Raw genomic sequence first — 16,421 nt, forward strand, 5'->3', positions numbered from 1 at the left:
CTGCTGCTGCAGTCCTACGTGTCTCTTTGGTAACCTTTGGCCTGCTTCTTGCCGGCAAAGGCCTTTTCTTCCCGCATATAGGGCACACAAACTCCTTCTGGCTCTTAAAGGGCTAATGAACGCACATGCTAATTCTTCCCCAGCTTATAGCTGGCCACTTCTAGGTATTTAAATCCCCTTCCCTTGTGGCAAGGTACCTGAGCAATAGATTATTCTAGCTTGCAAGTTCCTGTGAAGGTGTGCTGTTTCATTTGTCTGCCTGTCTACTGACTTGCCCAATTCCTGACTTTGATTCTCCGCTGCCTGACCTGTGCCTGATTTACTATTTTGATCCTTTCTTGCCTGCCCTTTGACTGTTCTTTGGATTGCCTATACTCTGCCTGCCCTGACTTCAGCCAGTCCCTGACTATGATTTAGCCTGATCCCTCAGTGCTCTGAAATGGTGTCTCCAAGAGGTTGTAATCTGGTGGTTCCCCTGCAACAAAGTCCAGATCCCTGTTGAGGGGTTAAAGGGTTGAATACCAGGAGACGGCCATGGATAGCGCCCTTAGTCAAATTGTAACAATTACAAGTTCAACTGAAACATTTTCCTTAAGAATTATACATCTGCCCTGCTCCTCCTGTAAATTACATTGTGACTTAATATGGATAAAGAAATAGGTTGGAAATATCCTTTTTGATTTCTTTCTTACACAGGGATATATTTCCACAAGGTCTGCCGGATGAATATGCATTTGTAACGACATTCAGATTCAGGAAGGCCTCTAGAAGGGAAGATTGGTACATCTGGCAAATTATTGACAAGTACGGGATCCCACAGGTATCTTCTGAAATATTTTAATTGATTTCAAAAATATCATTTTTTTTTATTCTACAGCCCCAGAAACATTGCTGTGGGTTCAGATGTAAACACTGGGGTGGTCATTTATAATTTTTTACGCCACTTTTTGGCATATTTAGCTCACTGATTTTGTCGCAAAGGTGTTTTGTTAACAAAATCTGTGACTTTACCCCACTCACAGCCCTTTTGCGAAGTGGCGGAAAAAGTGGGCATGGTGGGGGGGGGGGAAGGGTGGGATGTCTCAGTAATCATTTTCCATGTCAGTTTATGTGTTAAGTGAGTTTTCTCTGCTCTGCATTGATGAAAGGTAATCATCCTGAAACAGCTGTCTGCAGATGTGACAATGGATTAGCTAGTCTCCAAGTTATGCTTCAAGGCCTGTTTAAGAGGTTGAACACTGAAGCTCGGCTTTCTTTTCTTTTTGGAAAGAGAGATTTTTTGCATATCTTTTCCATGAATACAGAGAATGAATTCCCCGCCTATATGACTACTTAAGCTTACTACACACTCTCCATAAGGAGAAATAGTACCCTCAGATCCTATCCTGAGAGGCAGATAACCAACTTAAAAAAATAAAAAGGGGGGGGGGGTTTACAATAAATAGGTTTCACGTTGGATAGAGAACAGTGCAAACCTGTACTCCACCCACACAACTGTCCCTACCTACTTGCACTATCTACCCTAAATGGTGGCGACTCTCCATAACTTGACTAAGTGCAGAGACCTAAACCTAGTGGAGTAAAAGAGTAGTCAGACAGACAAAACCAGGACCAGATCTGAATCCAAACGTTAGGTCAAAATCAGGCCAAGAGTCCAAACCAGAGACATACATCAAAACAAACACTAAGATACAAAAAAAGGAGTCAAATATACATGGAGTCAGTACCAGGAGATGATGTCAGAGGAATAATCGGTAGTCAGGAGCAAGGTCAGGGACAATCCAGAAGTCACAATAGCAGGAATCCAAATAATAGTACAATACACACTAGTGAGGATAAGAGCCTTCTGATAGGAAGCACATGACGCCAGGCGTCCCTGCTCCCTGATAGGCCGATCAGCCTCACTGTCAACGGGTCTGATTTACGCCAGCAGTGCAGCCACATCGAAGCAGGTAAGTACATGACAATGGGTCTGCAGTAGATGTGGCCATTCAGTGGTTGGGATGTGAATTGCAGCCTCTCAAGGTTTTTGCTAGCAGGTCACAATAATGCAAAATATTGAATTTGTATTGTGATAAACTGGAGTCCTTAACAAAACTGGAAATTGGAAAAGTAAGAGCGGACACGTGTGTTTGACCATGAGAATATGGAGAGTGTAGAGGTGTGATATCTGGTCTATAGAGGCACAATTCAGCTGGAATGTCCAGTACAATCCAGGGGTTTTTGTATAAGTAAAGGGGCTACATGGAGACAATTAAAACCTGATACCCAGTCATATAGTTTCAGTCACATGACTACAATTCGTCGACAATTTTGAAGGTCAGTAAAAGGTTGTATCAATGGAGAAATCTACGGCACACCAAGGAATTATTTTCAAGTGATGCTTTAATACATAAAGTGCAGTTTCACATCATTTTGAACTTAGTTTCCATCCAGAATATACATCAATAAGAGGCTATGAAAATAGTCCCAACGTTTCGGTCGGTCTGAAAAGAATATAAAACAGCATATATTGGATATCTGGGCTTACAAAATTATCGAAATCATATAACATGAGGAAGGAAGTAAATAGTGTAGTCTATGTCGAGTGATAGATAAAAAAAAGTATAGACATGCGTATATATGTATTGCTATGGGCCCAAGATTAGAGTGTATTGCCTTGAGTAAGGGAAGCATGATTGTCAGATGGTATAAGATTAGATAGGTATCAGGGCAGGTAAGTATAATGGTAGGTAAGTATATTATCACATAGATACTGTGCTAATTACTATGTAACTGGTCACTATGAGGAAGCAGGGGAAGAGATAGGCACAAGTCTGAACAGAAGAGACCAGAGTGAAACTCATTAGGGCAGGAAGAACACGTTACCTGTGGCCTAGGTAGAAATATCTTGCCATGCCGGGCGTGCCTCCTATTTGTAGAGAGTTAGAACTTAGCACCTCCTGGAAGGTGACGCACAGAGGGACTGACGTCACCCAGCTAGGCGGCGCGCGCGCATGCGCTTAGTGTATTGTGAGGCTGAAAGGGCAAGCGCTCTGACCATACTGTAAAAGGACATCTAATGTCATTTTAATGTAGTTACAACAAAGTAGGAGGCTACTGGTGTGTGTTTAGGAATGACTGTAGCCAAGGAAGAAAGATGAGGGCAGCCAGGATGTATTGATTCATTTATCAATTGCCAAAAATGGACGCTATAATCAGATTAATCAGAAAGCATAATTATCAAAAGTAGTACACAATAGTTTTACACAATAGAGGTACAGATGTTAAAAATCTATGTTAGATACAGGGTGGACAAAAATGAAAAAATTGAAAAAAAGTGGAAAAAATTAAAAAATTAAATTAAAAATTAAAAAGTAATGAATAAATAATGAGAAATTGTGAAAATGAATGACAATACGAGTTATTTACAAGTTTATTTTAACTCGCATAGTCAATCATTTTCACAATTTCTCATTATTTCTTCATAACTTTTTTATTTTATTTTTTCATTTTTTCCGATTTTTTTATTTTATTTAAAAAGACTGACATTTGTCTTCTGTGAGCACCCACCATTGAAGGGTGTGCAGGTCTCATCTTCTCCAAGTAAAAAGTTGTATGAATAAAAAAATGATATTGACTCATTAATACAAATGATAAAAAGTTTACATTGTTGTCACCTATTGGTGCTTGGGCTAGTTGTCACCTTCTGGCACCTGGTCTAGTTGTCACCTCCTGGCACTTGGGGTAGTCATCACCTAATGGCATTTGGACTAATTGTCACCTTCTGGCACATAGGGTAGCTGTCATCTTCCGGCACCTGGAGTAGTTGTCACCTTCTGGCACCTGGTCTAGTTGTCACCTCCTGGCACTTGGGGTAGTCATCAGCTAATGGCATTTAAACTAATAATTGTCACCTTCTGGCACATATGGTAGCTGTCATCTTCCGGCACCTGAAGTAGTTGTCATCTTCCGGCACCTGGAGTAGTTGTCACCTTCTGGCAGTTGGAGTAGTTGTCACCTTCTGGCAGTTGGAGTAGTTGTCACCTTCTGGCACTTGCAGTAGTTGTCACCTTCTGGCACTTGTAGTAGTTGTCAGTGACAACTACTCAAACTGCCAGAAAGTGACTACTATTCCAACTGCCAGAAGGTGAAAACTACTATGATGATCAAGAAACTTTCATGATGATCTTGAATTTTATAAAGCAAGTCAAGTTTTGCAACCTTTATCCAAAATAAGGTGACTTGAAGTCTATGGAGTTAGAGTTAGGGCTGGAGGTGACAACTTTAAGTTAGAAGAGGGCAACCATTCCAAGAGCCAGGAGATGACAACTTGGTGACTTGCTTTATAATACTCAAGATCGTCATGATGAATTCTTTTTATATACACAGCGCTTCTCCTGTCCAGAGACTGGCACTGCAGTCAGACCTGGGTCCTCACTTAGAAAAGGGCTTTTTTTCCCCCAGAAACAGCGCCACCCCTGACAATAGACTGTGACAGGAATTGCAGCCCCTTGACATTGAAGTGAATAGGCAAAAATCACAATACCTGACCTAGCCCATGGGCACTGTTTCTGAAAAATATCTACATTTGGACAATGGCCATTCCACCAAGGGAGAGGGCTCCTCTGAGAGGCGGTTTATGAATGGAGATGGGCCGCGTCCAATTACGAGTAACTAACCAGGAAACTTCTGAGAGTCATCTCCATATTATTTCTCACTCACAGGTGTCGCTGAGGCTGGATGGAGAGAACAAGGCCTTGGAGTACAGCTCAGTTGGGGTCACGAAGGACGCTGTCAGAGTAAATTTCCGCAGTGGCCAAGTCAGCGAACTGTTTGATCGTAACTGGCATAAGATTTCGCTGCGGGTGCAGGCGAAGACTGTGACCTTGTACATCGACTGCAAGCTGGTCATGACCCTACCCATCGAGGAGCGGGAAAATATTGATATCCAGGGAAAGACTGTGATCGGCAAACGCCTCTACGACAGCGTTCCTATTGATGTAAGTTATATGTCTACATGAGGAAAAACATCATTTCTTTGTAGAGAACAGTTCTGCATGGGTAGATACATTGATAGAATATAGATAGAGAGATGGATAGATATTAGGGTTCATTCAGATGACAGTTCAGCATGTCCGCAAAAAAACGTATTACATTCCATTTTTTTGCTGACCCATAGACTTCAATGGGGCCATGTCCTTATTTTCACTGACAAGTATAGGATATGTTTCGTTTGTTTTGCTGAGACATGGAATGGAAGAAAAGGGCCCCATAAAAGTGAATAATAGAAGTGAGTAATCCGCAAAAAAACGGATCTGCATTTTTGTGGACACCATACGGCCGTCTGAATGAGCGCTTAGATAGATGTATAGATAGATTAGATTGATAGATATGAGATAGATAATTAGATATTAGATAGATAGATATAGATTGACAGATAGATAGATATAGATAATATATACAGTAGATAGATAATTAGAAATTAGATACAATGAACAAAAATATAAATGTAAGACTTTCGGTTTTGCTCCCATTTTGCATGAGCTGAACTCAAAGATCTGAAGCATTTTCTACATACACAAAAGACCCATTACTCTCAAATATTGTTCACAAATCTGTCTAAATCTCTGTTAGTGAGCACTTCTCCTTTGCCGAGATAATCCATCCCTCCTCACAGGTGTGGCATATCAAGGTGCTGATTAGACAGCATGAATATTGCACAGGTGTGCCTTAGACTGCCCACAATGAAACGGCACTCTGAAATGTGCACAGTTTTGCCTTGGCGGGGGGGGGGGGGGGGGTCAGAAAACCAGTCAGTATCTGGTGTGGCCACCATTTGCCTCACGCAGTGCAACACATCTCCGTCGCATACAGTTGATCAGGTTGTTTCCCTGAGACGGTTTCTGACAGTGTGTGCAGAAGTTCTTTGGTTATACAAACCGATAGTTGCTGCAGCTGTCTAGGTGGCTGGTCTCAGACGATCGTGGAGGTGAACATGCTGGATGTGGAGGTCCTGGGCTGGTGTGGTTACATAGGAACCTAGAATGTGTCGGCAGATAAGAACCATTTGGCCCATCTAGTCTGCCCAATATACTGAATACTATAGATAGCCCCTGGCCCTATCTTATATGAAGGATGGCCTTATGCCTATCCCATGCATGCTTAAACTCCTCCACTGTATTTGCAGCTACCACTTCTGCAGGAAGGCTATTCCATGCATCCACTACTCTCTCAGTAAAGTAATACTTCCTTATATTACTTTTAAACCTTTTCCCCTCTAATTTTAAACTATGTTCTCTTGTAGCAGTTTTTCTTCTTTTAAATATTCTCTCCTCTTTTACCTTGTTGATTCCCTTTATGTATTTAAAAGTTTCTGGTCTGCGGTTGCGAGGCCGGTTGGATGTACTGCCAAATTCTCTGAAAAGTCTTTGGAGACGGCTTATGGTAGAGAAATGAACATTCATTGCACGGGCAACAGCTCTGGTAGACATTCCTGCAGTCAGCATGCCAATTGCACGCTCCCTCAAACGTTGCGACATCTGTGGCACTGTGCTGTGTGATCAATCTGCACATTTCAGAGTGGCGTTTCATTGTGGGCAGTCTAAGGCACACCTGTGCAATATTCATGCTGTCTAATCAGCACCTTGATATGCCACACCTGTGAGGTGGGATGGATTATCTCGGCAAAGGAGAAGTGCTCACTAACACAGATTTAGACAGATTTGTGAACAATATTTGAGAGTAATGGGTCTTTTGTGTATGTAGAAAATGTTTCAGATCTTTGAGTTCAGCTCATGCAAAATGGGAGCAAAACCGAAAGTGTTGCGTTTATATTTTTGTTCAGTGTAGATAGATACTTTAGATAGATATGACATAGATACAACATGGACACACTCAGCTCTGCTGCATCATCAGTTGCTCTTCTCTCTAGTTTGTGTTTTGTACTCTCTGATGATCTTTTTCTTGCTTGTTTTTCAGTTTGATCTCCAGCGCATCGTTATATACTGTGACTCGTGGCACGCTGAACTGGAGACCTGCTGTGATATTCCCAGCGGCCCTGTAAGACATTATATCTGGACTTTTTGCGGTACTTTTATATTACATGAGCGACATCCCCTTAGGACACCTTAATGAGGCACAAGTTATAATAATGATGGCAACACATTCTGGATGTTACCAATCACTCCTAATGCACTAGTCAGAAAGGGACGATATAGTCATTAATTGGTCGGGCACCCATGTTTCAGACTTCCACTCAGACACACATGTGAAAATCTCTGCTGCCTCTTTCCACCACTAGGGGGCCAATCTGTACTCAGCTGTATATAGTGATGAGCGGCAGTAGTCATATTCGAATTCGCGATATTTCGCTAATATTTTGTAGAATATTCAGCGAATATTCGCAAATTCGAATATTCGTTATATTCTCAGATTTTTTTTTTACTCGAAAAATCGACAAGGTAATGATCGCGTAATATGCGAATTTTCGTAATGCGCATTTTTATCGCAAATTTTTCAATTGCCGAGCAAAACCATAATTCCTAGCAGTCATAGCACTATATCGAATATATTCGTTTTTTCGAATATTTGTAATATTCTAAAACAAGAATATAGAGAATGTAGAGCAATTTAGCTAATATAGTGCTATAATCTTTTTTTTTAATAGTTGTAATTTTTTTGCAATCTGAACTTCAGATGAGAAAAAAGTTACAACTATTAGACAAAGAATATTATAGCACTGTATTAGCTAAATTGCTCTATATTCGTTTTTTTCTTCGAATATTCGCTATATTGCTATACATTCTTGTTTTAGAATATTACGAATATTCGAAAAAAATGAATATATTTGTTTTTTCGAATATTCGTAATATTCTAAAACAAGAATATGTAGCAATATAGCGAATATTCAAAAAAAAAAGAATATAGAGCAATTTAGCTAATATAGTGCTATAATATTTTTTTCAATAGTTGTAATTTTTTTCCAATCTGAACTTCAGATGAGAAAAAAAATTACAACTATTAGACAAAGAAGATTATAGCACTATATTAGCTAAATTGCTCTACATTCGTTTTTTTTCCGAATATTCCCTATATTGCTACATATTCTTGTTTTAGAATATTATGAATATTCGAAAAAACTAATATATTCGATATAGTGCTATAAATTAGTTTTTTTAGAATATTCATCATTTTTACCCATTTGAAGTCATGATTCCTCCCTGCTTCTTGCTTGTGGGCCAATGACTCATTTGCCCACAAGCAAGAAGCAGGGAGGAGTCATGTTTTTACTCGGCAATTGAAAAATTTGCTATAATAATTCGCATTACGAAAATTCACAATAAAAAAATCTTGAATATTCGAAATTACGAATATATATCACTATATTCTAAATATTCACGAATTTTCAAATTACCTATATTCGCGATAAAAATTCGAAATTCGAATATTCGTGATCAACACTAGCTGTATACAGCTATTCTATCGACCAGTGAAAGTGAAACCTCTAAGCCACAATCAGTTTTGCTCTGTGTCTCATCCTCCATTTCTGATCTTTCTAGTGTGTGGTCACTGTAGTCACCGAGCCTCCGCCTGTTATAACGACCCCCACTGTGGTGGAACAAAGGGGCACTGAAAATACCCTCAACTGTTCACATTGTCCATTTGGAGAGAAGGTAAGTTACCAGGAATGACTATATAGTAGATGTGATATATATATAGTCCTCCACCCAAATTCGTTGTTATAATTACATAGGATTAATGCTAGGGAGCACTACTAGTATCGAAACATTGAAACATTCGCCTCCACTGTGTGTTGTCAACAGAGAAGGGAAAGAAACATCTTGGAAACAGTCGCATGACCACAACTGTATCCAGTCTAGACAATGCTCTGTGAGCCTTAACCTTGGACTGATACATTGTAACAAACTAGCAGGGAGATTAGTGCAGCTGCTGCTGAGGTGTGCAACCCACAGAGCATTGTCTGGACCGGATACATTGTATCCACTTCTCAGAGGAGAGCAGGACAGGCTATGTACAGGGTTACTGCCCCTGAATGTAAACTAGAGTGTTCTCATTCTCTGTCTGCAAGCAGAGATCTTGAAAATAGTGAAGAAACACAAAGTAAATTGTAGAGCGTTTCGCTATTTTCATTATAAGTGTTGAGCGAAGTTATAAAAACTTGAATTCTGCTGCTTCGCCAAATTTCAGAAAGAAATTCGCTTCCTCATGAAGTAGCGGGCGCAATGACGGTGAATGGCGATTGCGCCGCCCCCGTCCCCTTTATTGAACTCCTCAGATTCATTGCTGATTGCGGCTCCTAATGTAAAAATGGAGGCCTTTTAGGGGTGAGAAAAAATAAATAAATACTTATCTTATCCGTTTGAGTGTGAAGACGCCGCCTCGGCCATCTTGATTGAAGATCCCGAACAAAATTTTGCACGGTGCGTGAGACAGCATTATACTGGCTGGTGCGGTAATGTCATACGTCACCGCACACGATCTTCAATCAGGATGGACGCGGCGGCCTCTTTGCGCTTAAACGGATGAGATAAGTATTTTTTTTTTACGCCATTTCCAGGAAAATTGATCCGTTACCACGAACCACTAGGAAATCAAACTTTTCCAGAAAATCGGATCGAAGTCCAGTTTGGACACTTCGATTTGCTCAACCCATTCATTATTCATATAAACCCTCTAATGATTACGTGGTCGTATCTTGTGCACCGATGGCGGATCGGTGCTTCGCTGATAAAGTTATGGATCACGAGTCGGGTCATACATCCGTCCTAAGAGATTTATTAGGATTCTAATTCTGATCATTTTGAGTGTAGGACTAATCAGCGGCTCAGGGATACATTACACGTACTAATTAGTGTGTTCTTTGTATTTAGGGGGATATCGGCTTTCCTGGACCCATAGGTCCAATGGGTCCCAAGGTGAGTACTACTTTACTCTGGACTCCAATGGTCGGCATTATCTGATATTTCAGCACCTACTGATGGTAGCTGCATCCTCCATTAGGTTTTGATTGCTGTTCTTCAAGTAGGAATTATTTTTAAATTTTTTATTTTTAATGTATTTAACCAAATGCAAAACTGACAAATAAACCTGCATAAGATGCCACATACAGTAGGCAAGAAAAAATTGAAAAGGAAATATATATATAATATTTATTTATTTATTAATGTATTAATAAGCACCATCGACCAACTGTTCCATGCAGCCTCTGGAGCTAGCACTGTGAATGGAGCAGGAAGCACAGCGCCGTTCACAGTGTAGTGGTCATGCTGGGATACTGCAGCTCAGCTACCATTGAAGTAAATAGGGGCTGAGCTGCAGTAACCCTGTACGGCCACTACTGTGAACGGCGCTGTGCTTCCTGTTCCATTCATCATGCTAGCGCCAGAGGCTGCAGGGAACAGCAGATCAGTGGGGTCCGGGTGTCGGACCCTGATCGATCAGATATTAATGACCTGTCCTGAGGATAGGTAATCGATTTCAGGAGCCTCTTGCCTACCACTGCATGACTTTATACGTCATGGCGGTAGGCTCTTATCTGTTACCCGACGTATAAATGCGTTGGGTTACATCGTCATGTGCCAGCACAGATAACTGTGACCGCACTGTCATTAGACAGCTGAGGTCACAGTGATGAGTGCGGAGAGCAGCAGAAACGGTCTCGAATGTGGCGTCCTTGTACCACCCTGCTACAAGGATCCATCGCAGTGTACAATGTAAAAGAGAGCGGGGAGCGGCTCTTCTCGATGTAAGAGTGCCCCCTGCAGGCTTGAATTAACCCCTTCCTGCCCATACTGTGGCAGGAAAGGGTTAATTCACTTTAAAAAAAAATGTAAAAAATAAATAATTTAAATAAATCATAAAAAAATTAGAAAACAAAATAAAGAAAATTAAAAAATTAAAAAGTTATAGCAATAGTTACTAATATTAACAATAGTTATAGTTACTAGCAATAGTTAATAGTATTAGCAGTAGTTATAGAAATACTTACTAGTATTAACTATAGTATAGCACACTACCTACACCCATAAAAACATTTGCATTCATAGAAAAATAGAATAAAAGGTCTTAGGTGTCCGATGAAAAATAATATTAAATACATGTAGGTTGGCCTAGTAAGGAAGGGGCATAAACACTCCGGTAATGAAGTGGTTAATTATCATAAATAAAATAATTGTAAAAAACTGAATTGGGGGTCACTCAAATATTTAGGCAAACACGGTATAAGTGATCCACATAAAGTTTATAGGCTTGAATAATCACTTTACAATATTATACATAAAACATTTCATAAAAGAATGGATAAAAAACAATAAAACAATATAACACCGCACTAAAAGATCATAAGTTGGGAACCTGTATTCCAACAACACTAAAAGTCTCTGAGAGGCTGTGCCAAAAAGAGTACTGATATGTTTCCAGAGGTAATTGGCGATTAGTTGCACATTCTTATAATTCAAAAGCAGCTATAATGGGTAAACTGCAAGTAGACTTATGATTGACAAGTCACAAATGTCAGTGTGTCCACAAATATGTACGGTACTTTACCGCTCCTGTAGCTGGTCCGCTTGTACGTCAGGTTAGCTGATGCGGTGCTCTATTTTGAGCTGTCAGGACCTGTGAGTCGGCTTGTGCAGGGAAGTTCCCCGGATGTAGCGGTAGCGATTGTATTACCGCTTTGACCTACCAGGACCTGTGTGGCGTCCCACGTGGTTTGCTGGCGGTCAGGTGTTTCCAGGCGGGATTTTCAAACTTCTTAAGTGTAGCAGACTTGTTCCGTACTCATGTGGACATCCAATTGTATTCTTCTTAGTAGTCCCTCACTGTCATTCACCAAACGCGTTTCGGGGTAAAAGGGACCCCTTCCTCAGTGGCTTGACAGTAGAGGTATAACGCCCCAATTTATATAGTGTTCATAATTGGTAGAAAATGGGGTGGAACATGGATTAGGCCATGGGTTGGACTAGTGAGGGACATCGCAAAGACCAGGAACTTGGATCCAGATATTAAAAAAGAAATCTTTTCTCATAACTCTCAATATTAACAGATTTATCATTCTATTTGGCATTTCATGCGAAGTGTTTCACTTTAATACATATATATAACTTATACAATATAAAATGGATAAAATCCGGAATAAACGCATGTGCGGTTTTCATGCGTTTTTGATGCGTTTTTTCCGGAATTTATGTTAAAATGGATCTGTGATAAAAATGAATACTTGGAAAGTTTAAACACGCATTGTACACTTATAACAATTGTTTACATATATAAAATTTCAAGAATAATATAAAATTTTAGGAATAATAGGGTTCTGACATTACAAAAATATTACAAGAGAATATTAAATAGGGTGTCAGTACTATTTTCTAATTCGATGGCTTGATTTCGATAGCTTGTTTGAGTATATCGATGTAAAGGGGGGACGTTGAGCTGGCGGGAGAGAGAGATCTGGGTGCTGGTAAACAGCCTAACACAGATGTCTCTGTCCCACCAGGCCAGACGGCCCTACTATAAAAATGCAAATAGTTCCATGTCGGCATTTAAACCTTTTGGTAACAGAGTGTTGAATTCGAATATCCTCTTAGATTCTATCCTAGACATCTGAAGGATATGATTGCCTCCTCTCCATGTGTATTTAACTTTTTCTAATGCCATATATTTGAGGCTAGATGGATCACTATCATGGTACTCTTTATAATGTTTGGATAGTGAATGTAGTTCATATCCCTTTTTAATATTTGTGACATGTTCTGACACCCTCTTTTTCAATGTTCGTTTTGTCCTGCCGATATACTGTTTACGGCATGGACATTCAATTAAATATATGACGCTCGTTGAGTCGCATGTCAAACCTTCTTTAATGTCCATAGAAAATGAACTCTGCGTCGACTGGGCTTTAGAGGTTTTTTTAGGAAAATTTGTGATTTTACAGTTGGAACATCGTCCACATCTGTAAAAACCACTAAAAGACAACCAATTTTGTTTTTCTACTGTAATATGCTTCTTTTTTATTGATGGGGCAACTTTGAGGCCTAAATTGGGAACCCTAGTGTATATTATTTGAGGTGAAGTATTCAGTAGGGGACCAACTATCTTATCCTCAAGCAGATGGTGCCAGTATTTCTTAATCACTCTCTCCATGCCTTTGTATTGTGCATGGAAGGGTAGAATGATTCTCAATGGATCTTCTATGGCTTCTCTCTGCCTGGGGATAAAAAACTCCTCCCTCTTCATTGTTCTGACTTCCCCCAATGATCCCTCCAAAAGATGGATAGGATACTGTTTTTCTACAAATTGTTGTTTTAATGTTTCTGCTTCCATCTCAAATTGTGAGTCATAAGTACAATTACGTTTTATTCTCCTAAACTGACTTTTTGGCACGTTGGTCAACCATCTAGGTAGGTGGCAACTCGTGTATAATATGTAACTGTTTTTATTTACTGGTTTTTGATATGTGTTACATATAAGTTTATTATCTTGTACTGTAATATTGAGGTCCAGGAATTGTATATTTGTTACACTAGTGGTGGAAGTGAATTTGAGGTTCCAATCATTTACATTTATTTCTTCCAAAAATGACAACAGTGCTGTACTTGTATCTTGCCATACAAATATCACGTCATCTATGTATCTTCGCCATAGTACCAGACCCGCCCCCAGTATTGGTCCGATGGTGGTAGTCTCCCACTGGGCCATAAATAGATTAGCATAACTGGGGGCGAATCTGGTACCCATGGCGGTTCCTTTTCTTTGTACATAGAATTCCTCATTAAATGAAAAATAATTGTGTGTCAATATATATTGAACTCCCTCTATTGTATACAGTATCTGTTCCTCTTTCATAGTTTTATGGGCAGTGAGTTGTTCATGTAAAGCCCACAGACCCAATTTGTGGTCAATTATTGTATAAAGCGAATTAACATCCAGGGTACCCAAAATCCATCCATTCTTAAACTCCACCTCCTCCAACGTTTTAATAATATCAGTGGTGTCCTTTATATAGGAAGGTATATTTTTTACCGCAGGTTGTAACAATCGGTCTATATACCCTGATAGGTTTGAGGAAATGGAGTTAATCCCGGATATTATGGGTCTCCCTGGAGGATTTTTAGGGTTTTTATGGATTTTTGGGATACAATATAAGATTGGTAGTCTTTTCTCTGTACCCATAATGTATTTAGCCTCTTGTTCTAAAAGAAACCCAGATTCCGTGCCCTTCTTACAATATTGTATTAATACTCTAAAGTATTCTTCTGTGGGGTCTTGTTTTAATTTCATGTAGGTAGTTTCATCCTGTAGTTGCCTTAAGCATTCCTGATTGTAGTCTTCTGTGTTTAAAACCACTATAGCGCCTCCTTTGTCCGCTGGTCTAATAGTTATATTGTTAGCGGATTGTAATTGTTTGATAGCCTCAGTCTCTTTCTTAGTAAGGTTATTTTTTATATTATATCCTTTCAATTTTCTCAGGTCAACGTCCCCCCTTTACATCGATATACTCAAACAAGCTATCGAAATCAAGCCATCGAATTAGAAAATAGTACTGACACCCTATTTAATATTCTCTTGTAATATTTTTGTAATGTCAGAACCCTATTATTCCTAAAATTTTATATTATTCTTGAAATTTTATATATGTAAACAATTGTTATAAGTGTACAATGCGTGTTTAAACTTTCCAAGTATTCATTTTTATCACAGATCCATTTTAACATAAATTCCGGAAAAAACGCATCAAAAACGCATCAAAACCGCACATGCGTTTATTCCGGATTTTATCCATTTTATATTGTATAAGTTATATATATGTATTAAAGTGAAACACTTCGCATGAAATGCCAAATAGAATGATAAATCTGTTAAGATTGAGAGTTATGAGAAAAGATTTCTTTTTTAATATCTGGATCCAAGTTCCTGGTCTTTGCGATGTCCCTCACTAGTCCAACCCATGGCCTAATCCATGTTCCACCCCATTTTCTACCAATTATGAACACTATATAAATTGGGGCGTTATACCTCTACTGTCAAGCCACTGAGGAAGGGGTCCCTTTTACCCCGAAACGCGTTTGGTGAATGACAGTGAGGGACTACTAAGAAGAATACAATTGGATGTCCACATGAGTACGGAACAAGTCTGCTACACTTAAGAAGTTTGAAAATCCCGCCTGGAAACACCTGACCGCCAGCAAACCACGTGGGACGCCACACAGGTCCTGGTAGGTCAAAGCGGTAATACAATCGCTACCGCTACATCCGGGGAACTTCCCTGCACAAGCCGACTCACAGGTCCTGACAGCTCAAAATAGAGCACCGCATCAGCTAACCTGACGTACAAGCGGACCAGCTACAGGAGCGGTAAAGTACCGTACATATTTGTGGACACACTGACATTTGTGACTTGTCAATCATAAGTCTACTTGCAGTTTACCCATTATAGCTGCTTTTGAATTATAAGAATGTGCAACTAATCGCCAATTACCTCTGGAAACATACCAGTACTCTTTTTGGCACAGCCTCTCAGAGACTTTTAGTGTTGTTGGAATACAGGTTCCCAACTTATGATCTTTTAGTGCGGTGTTATATTGTTTTATTGTTTTTTATCCATTCTTTTATGAAATGTTTTATGTATAATATTGTAAAGTGATTATTCAAGCCTATAAACTTTATGTGGATCACTTATACCGTGTTTGCCTAAATATTTGAGTGACCCCCAATTCAGTTTTTTACAATTACCTCTTTATACCAGCATTTGGGAGTGCTGTGGGGAGTGCACCATTCCAGAAGTGGAACAGTGAGAGAGCCACCATTTCTTTTCTATTTTGCATCTTTTCTCCCATTGGTTGAGCTCCCACTGATCCATCATGGATATTTGGCAACACATGGATACTAAGTATAAAACAATTGATAGTTACAATTTCGATACGTCTGTGGAGAACTACGATGATTCCACAAGGAATGTTGACGACATATTTGGCAACTTAGAAAAATTAGTTCAAAAACAATTGCGAAATAAATGGGAAATAAGAGCACTCAATCAATATGTTCAGAGTGGTCTTGTTCCCAAAGGGTTAACATTGACCAAAACCCCAGCTTCAGATCTAATGAATGATACTTTCAAAAGAGAATGGGACACCTTCCTCAAAACACAGTCAATCAGTCTAATCCATATGATTGTTAATAGACGTACACAGATTCTGACTGATATTTCAGAACAAATAACTGATTTGAGGAAGGTGATAGACCAATTCCCTAATAACGAACAAGTACACAGATGGCAACAAAGAATATGCAGAAATTTAGATGCCTTAGAGAAAGATATCATATATAAAAAATCTAAAAAATTAAGAAACTCCATTTATAATGATGTCCAAAATGTTAGTACGGTAGAAGAAACCAATAATGATTATCACAATCAACATACA

General features: G+C 39.4%; 1 protein-coding gene across 2 annotated transcripts in view; it reads left to right on the top strand.

The window, feature by feature from the left end:
* COL22A1 (collagen type XXII alpha 1 chain) overlaps positions 1 to 16,421 on the top strand; it is a 316,179-nt gene that overhangs the window by 77,087 nt on the left and 222,671 nt on the right. For both annotated transcript variants that reach the window (XM_040433114.1, XM_040433115.1), the window contains exons 5-9: positions 697 to 820; positions 4,707 to 4,982; positions 6,961 to 7,041; positions 8,541 to 8,654; positions 9,873 to 9,917. In XM_040433114.1, the coding sequence (XP_040289048.1) occupies positions 697 to 820; positions 4,707 to 4,982; positions 6,961 to 7,041; positions 8,541 to 8,654; positions 9,873 to 9,917 (640 nt within the window). The remainder of the gene's footprint in view (positions 1 to 696; positions 821 to 4,706; positions 4,983 to 6,960; positions 7,042 to 8,540; positions 8,655 to 9,872; positions 9,918 to 16,421) is intronic.

This window comes from Bufo bufo, chromosome 5 (assembly GCF_905171765.1).
Source record: "Bufo bufo chromosome 5, aBufBuf1.1, whole genome shotgun sequence".
Lineage (NCBI taxonomy): Eukaryota > Metazoa > Chordata > Amphibia > Anura > Bufonidae > Bufo > Bufo bufo.